The sequence below is a fragment of the Muscardinus avellanarius genome (assembly GCF_963383645.1).
Source record: "Muscardinus avellanarius genome assembly, chromosome: 7".
Classification (NCBI taxonomy): domain Eukaryota; kingdom Metazoa; phylum Chordata; class Mammalia; order Rodentia; family Gliridae; genus Muscardinus; species Muscardinus avellanarius.
In genome coordinates, this window is record NC_137793.1 from 89,298,544 (window position 1) to 89,305,118 (window position 6,575).

The 6,575-nt window shown below is 52.7% G+C and overlaps 1 protein-coding gene across 1 annotated transcript in view; it reads left to right on the forward strand.

The window, feature by feature from the left end:
* CACNA1S (calcium voltage-gated channel subunit alpha1 S) overlaps positions 1–6,257 on the forward strand; it is a gene marked incomplete at both ends in the record, with an annotated part of 72,419 nt that extends 66,162 nt beyond the window's left edge. The window contains 5 exons of the mRNA XM_080698740.1: positions 2,407–2,535; positions 3,113–3,363; positions 4,802–4,887; positions 5,808–5,872; positions 6,006–6,257. Of these exons, the coding sequence (XP_080554866.1) occupies positions 2,407–2,535; positions 3,113–3,363; positions 4,802–4,887; positions 5,808–5,872; positions 6,006–6,257 (783 nt within the window). The remainder of the gene's footprint in view (positions 1–2,406; positions 2,536–3,112; positions 3,364–4,801; positions 4,888–5,807; positions 5,873–6,005) is intronic.
* Positions 6,258–6,575: the final 318 nt, after the last annotated feature.

Below are 6,575 nucleotides of genomic sequence, written 5' to 3' on the forward strand. Positions count from 1 at the left end.
TCCAGCCCCTCTGGAACTTGAGCTAGAGATAGAGAAGGGATAGAGGGAGCCTGGAGGAGGGAGGACCTGAGATGATCATTCTGGATGGTCTGTGATGGGAGCTGTTCAACTTCAGGAGAGTGAGGAGGAGCTCATCACCTCTGGATAACAGGATGAAAGAAAATAAGGCTTGTTCTCAGAAGAGACAAGTGAAATAAGAGCCGTAGTCTCCAAAGAAAGGAGAGCCCGAGGGGCACTGAAAATGCTGCACAGGGTACGCAAAGAAAACTTTAGAACTTTTTATGTTTCATCTCATATGGGATTTTTTTTCCTATTTCTGTTCATTATAATGCACATACATAATTTATAAATCCAAAAATTCACCTGCATTTGTGTAGCACACCTGCTGTGTGCTCAAATTTTTATTTCAATTGTTTTTTGTTTTTTTTTTACTTAACATAATCACATAGTTTTTTGGTTTTTTTCGGTACTGGGGGATGGAACCCAGGGGTATTCGACCTCCAAGCTACACCCTCAGCCCTATTTTTTATTCTTTATTTTGAAACAGGGTCTCACTGAGTTGCAAAGGGCCTCACTAAGTACCTGAGACTGTCCGTGAACCCGGGTCCTCCTGTCTCAGCCTCCCAAATGCTGGGATTACAAGCGTGCGCATCCATGCCTGGCTAAAATAATCACATGGTTTTAAAAGTGGCAAATATGAGCCCGATATGTGGGAACACACCTGCAATCCCAGTACTTGGGAGGCTGAGACAGGAGGATTGAAGGTTCAAGGTCCGCCTCAGCAAGTTAGTGAGGCCCTCAGCAACTTAAAAAGACTCTCTTTCAAAATTAAAAGAGCCAGGGTTGTAGGTTAGATGTAGAAAGCTCCTGGGTTCAATCCTGAGTACAAACAAACAAACAAAAAGTTGTAAGTATAATACAGAAACCCTTCTTTTTTTTTTTTTTTTGACCATTTGAGAAAGTCTAACATCAACCCTAACTAGATGCCCTATGATGTAAACATTCAAATGTGTTCCTGAAAATATAGACATTCTTCTCCATAACCATATTGTGGTTATGTACTATATAAACACAACCACTGAAATCAGGAAATTAACATTGATGTAACTACCATCTAATCCTCGGCTCTTCTTCCAGTTTTCCCAGTTGTCCCAATAATGCCCTTCATAACAAAAGAATCACACATAGCTTCAGTTGCCATCACTCCTTATGGTCTCTCCCGTCTGGAACCACCCCTCAGTCTGTTTGACATGAGATGACAGGCCAGGACGCAACTCAGGCGGGGTTTACCTCACATTTCCCCATGCTGGATAGAAGACAGGCATGTTGGGTTAGAATAGCACAGAGAGCCGGGCGTGGTGGCGCACGCTTGTCATCCCCGTGCCTGGGAGGCTGAGACAGGAGGATCACACAGGTTCAAAGCCAGCCTCAGCTACTTAGTGAGGCTCTCAGCCACTTAGACCCTGCTTCCAAATAAAATAGATCTGGGAGTATAGCCCAACGGTAGAAAGCCCCTGGGTTCCACTCCCAGTACCACCAAAAAAGAGAGAGAGAGAGAGAATACCACAGAAATGACGCCGCATCCTCATTGCAAACTGTCAGGTGACAATAATTTTGATTTGTCCTTTTGCTGGTGAGAAAGAAAGAAAGAAAGAAAGAAAGAAAGAAAGAAAGAAAGAAAGAAAGAAAGAGAGAGAGAGAAAGAAAGAAAGAAAGAAAGAAAGAGAGAGAGAGAGAAATGTGTATAATAAAGAGATTTCTCAACCCAGAGGCATGGTTAGGGCACAAAATCTCCACCTACAAGATTGAGAGACTCTTTCGGGGGGAACAAACTAGAGTGTGGACTATTGCAGAGACCAGAGAAGAAGCTGGGGACCTAACAGAGCTCTGTGACATTAGGTAAGCCAGGAGAGGGGTTTCAGGAGAGCCCCAGGAGCAAGGATTAGAAATGGTGGGGCTAGCTGGGCATGGTGGTGCCTACCTGTAATCTCGGTACTTAGGAGGCTGAAGCAGGAAGATCACAGTTTCAAGACCAGCCTTAGCAACTTAGCGAGATTCTCAGCAACCCAGTGAGACCCTGTTTCAAAAACAAAAAGTACACTGGGCATGGTGGCACACGCTTGTAATCCCAGCACTTGAGAGGCTGAGACAGGAGGATCTGGGTTCTCGGCCAGCCTCAGCTATTTAGTGAGGCCCTTTGCAATTCAGTGAGATTGCCTCAAAATAAAGAATAAAAAACCGGGTAGGGGTGTAGCTCGGAGGTAGAATGCCTCTGAGCTCAATCCCCAGTGCCACAAAAGGAAGGAAAGAAGGCAGGGAAGGAAAAGGGAATGAGTGGGGCTGAGAGGCAGTTCTGGCCTCTGCTCCTGGACTGGACGGGTCACCAGGCCACACTGCCGTCCCCAGGCTGGACTGCGGACCATAGAGGAGGAGGCAGCCCCCGAGATCCACCGCACCATCTCTGGAGACCTGACAGCGGAGGAGGAGCTGGAGAGGGCTATGGTGGAGGCTGCCATGGAGGAGGGAATATTCCGGGTGAGGACCATGCCTGCCCCTAGTGGTCTAGGCACAGTGAGCGGCAACGGGTGAGGACCATGCCTGCCCCTAGTGGTCTAGGCACAGTGAGCGGCAACAGAGGGGGGGGCCCAGCCTCGCGGGTGGGCGGGTGTCCTGGGAGCTGATGGCGCCCTCCACCTTACCACCCATCTCTCCTGGGACGCAGAATCACTGACCCAACCTACTCAAGGGAGAGTATAACACAGCCCTCCCCGCAAACCCTCACCAACATTCCATCTTCCGAGAACCTGTTTCCTGTGTTGGTCCTCAGCCCTTAGCTCTGCCCAGTGTTTCTTGTAACACTTCAGATCTGAAAGATCCTTTATGACCACCTCACCAAAGCCTCAGGTTATTGGTGAGGAAATAAAGGCCCAAAGAGATGTGAGATGCCCACTTAGTTTCAGAAGGGGCAGACTCCCAGTTCAGTGCTCTCTACAGATAGGGACCGCGTGTCCCTATCTGTTGTCCATGTCTCCTGTACAGTTCCCGAGGTGTCCTGTCTACCCCAGCCCCCGGCCCCTGCTCTCAGTCCTCCCTCTTTCCTCCTTGCCTCTAGAGGACCGGTGGCCTGTTTGGCCAAGTGGACAACTTTCTGGAAAGGACCAACTCCCTGCCCCCCGTCATGGCCAACCAAAGACCCCTCCAATTTGCTGAGATAGAGATGGAGGAGCTGGAGTCGCCCGTCTTCTTGGAGGACTTCCCTCATGATCCAAGAACCAACCCTCTTGCTCATGCCAATATCAACAATGCCAATGCCAACGTTGCCCATGGCAACAGCAATCACAGCAACAGCCATGGGTTTTCCAGGTAATGGCAGTGCCTACCAGCCCTGGGTGTAAAGGTACTGGGATAGGACTGAGAGGACCAGGTTAGCAGGCTCCAGCCGCGATTGGAAGGGAGAAACCTGAAATGTGTAGGGTGTTCTTACTTGCCTTTGTGCAATTGGGGACCCTCTTGCACCGTAAGGCAAGGTGCATGATAAAATGCAGAGGTGCCTCTTGCCAGTAGGGGGCACTCTCGTGTCAACATTGGCCCAGGGCCCAGTGGGCTTTTTATTCCATGTCTACAGCAGGCCCAGGAGCTGAGCTGTATTGGATATATTATAAATTAGAAGAAGCCAGCTTCCAGAGGTAGCACATAATACCAAAAGAAAAAAATGGATAAGTTTCAATTGTTGGATTTGGCTTCTAAGAAGATCCCACTGCACTGGATAGTTCTCCTCTCGATCCCAGGCTGTAGACTAAATATAATCTGTGATGGCCTACACATCACGAAAAACACCGTAAGAAACTGAGAGAGGTGACACAGACCTGTAATCCCAGTACTTGAGAGGTTGAGACAGAAGGATCGCAGGTTGGGAGCTAGCCTCAGCAACTTAATGAGACCTTCAGCAACTTAGTGAGACCCTGTTTCCAAATAAAAAATAAAAGGACTATGAATATGGCTTGAAGGTAGAATGTTCCTGGGTTCAATCCCACTACCAAAACAAACAAACAAACGAACCTCATAACCTAGGGGCTGAGCTGAAGGCAGAGCTTCTGTTCTGCACAGGAGCCAGCTGCATGGAGGTCTCTTTGGGCAGGACAGGGCAGACGCCAGCTGAAGAGCTCATTCCGTGGCCAGGGCCAGCTTCCTACTCTAGTCAGAGAGGCCTCTCGAGTTCAGCCCAGAAGCCATGAAGGGCACGTGTGCCTCTGCGTCAGGAGAGTGCCACGTGGTATGAAAGTACAGAAACATCCTCTCTGGGCTCTGCCGTAGGGGGACGAGCCCTATAACCCGACAGTAACCAAATAACCATAGCGATTAGGCATCTTGACAGGACAGAGGAAGAATCCATCACCAGGGGTTGGAAAGGCCTAGAATAGTTCTCAGCTTCATATGCGCATTAGTAACACTGAGGAGGCTTTCAAAAATCCCAACACTTGGGGCTAGGACACAGCCGCCACTGGTCGTTAAAACTGGGCCTGCAGCCCAGGTTGAGAACCAGTGTCCTAAAGGTTGTGAGGCTGCACCGGCCGTGGACAGCCCGGAGGGGGCCACTGAACAGGCCTGGAGCCAAGTGCACTGGGCGTGCTCCCTGAGAGTCGGGCTGCCTGGGCAGGGGTGGGAGTACCAGGAGTCAACGCCGCTGCACCAGGATAGGTCCTGCCCCAGAGGGAAAGGATACTTGGGCACGCCAGAGGGGCAGGGATGAAGGGAGAGCCAGCCGCCTGCTCCGGTTCATCTGGCCTTGCTTCCATTTCAGGGTTCACTATGAAAGGGAGTTCCCAGGAGAGGTGGAGACTCCGGCTGCCAGAGGAGAAACCTTCGGCCAACACCATAGTGCCCTGCGTGAGTCCCTCTGTGTACTGGAGGAGCTGGGCCTTCTCCTAAGGAGGCCTGGGGAGAGGCCTGCCTCCCCCTTCCTTAGAGTCTGAGAAACCAGCTGGGAGGGCTGGTTTGGGAGGGCTTCAGGAACCAACTGAGCCCAGGGGTAGGAAACCCCAGGGCAGCTCCTCATCCAGGCAGGGAAGGGCCAGCTAGTTGCTGGGGGTGGGGGATTCTCTTTCTCAGCCTGCTGGAAAATTCACCCCCAGGTACATGTGGCCCCGAGAATCCACCCTTTTTTAGACCCCTTGGACACACTGACACCTTGCCCAGGGGCCCTTCTGCAGGTGATCTTGTGGTCTCTCAGTGTGTCCTGGACCTACTGTGGGGCAGTAGGAGCCCCTAAGGATGCTGGGGTACAATGGGGATAAGAGTACTTCCTCTGCTCTCCAACACACACACACACACAGACCCTGGCCCTACGCCCTTCTCCCAGACCCAGAGCCAGGCAAGGAGAATGAGGGCAGTTGTTTGGCTAGAGTCACTTGGGCCCCAGCAGGAGCCAACAGCCCCTCTTGTCCTTGTCCTGCCTTGTCCACAGGACCCCTCAGCAAAACCCATGCAGAAACGCTAAAAGGACAGCTGACCCCAAGCGTACCACCCAGAGGCCAGGCATCTTCTGCTTCCCTCCAGGTAATAGGCAAAACCCGACAGGAAACTCCTTGCAGAAAACCCACCTGGACTAGACCAATGCTGGGAGGGGAGGACCTGGCAAAGTTTGCCCATGCATGACAGAAGAATCTGGGCTCCTGGGGCCTCCCCTTTTCTATGGGTCTTGGTTGAGCTGGGATTTCACAGGATCTGTGGGTCACAGAATCATTTGAAACAGTACCCCAGGGCAGAGCCTTCTTTGCTGGAGGGGCCACCTCTGCATGAGGAACCAGCTCACAGCAGGGGCTCCCAGAAGAGGACCACCAGGCGCCCTGCAACAGCCCTGCTGATCCAGGAGGTGAGGCGGGGCTGGGACATAGCAGTGGGCTGCCTTGAGGGGTGGCCTGGGATTGCCTGGCAGAAAGGGGGTAGGGCCAACAGAGGCAGGCCCCCCACCCGAGGACCCCAGCCAGACTCTCTCCCCACTGCAGGCTCTGATTCGAGGGGGCCTGGACTCCTTGGCGGCCGATGCTGGCTTCATCATGGCAACAGGCCAGGCCCTGGCAGACGCCTGTCAGATGGAACCCGAGGAAGTGGAGGTGGCAGCCACAGAGCTCCTCAAAGGACGAGAGTCTCCAGAGCGCGTGACCGGCGCCCAGGGAGGCCCGAGCTCCGCATCTTCCCTGGGCAGCCTCAGGCAGCTTCAGGGCTCCCAGGAGACCCTTATTCCTCCCAGGTCATGAAGGCTTAGAGTCCGCGTGGGCTTAGAGCTGGCGCCGCCCAGGGGAGGACGGGGCTGGAGTGGAGAGCCCTGCCGGCATAGCAGCCTCTCCCTCTCAGCAGTGAGGCAGGGCTGAGCAGAGGTGGTCCAAAACCACCGCCAGGCATCAGGAGGGAGTAGATGGCGGGACGGGCCCTTATCCCCACCATTGAGAAGCACAATCCGATGGAGCTTCTGCTGCCATTCAAAAAGCCCTGGTCAGAGCCAGAGTCTGTCTCACCCTGCCACTTCCACCCGCAGGACATTAAAGTCTCCAGGCCTGTGACCCTGGCACCCGGTC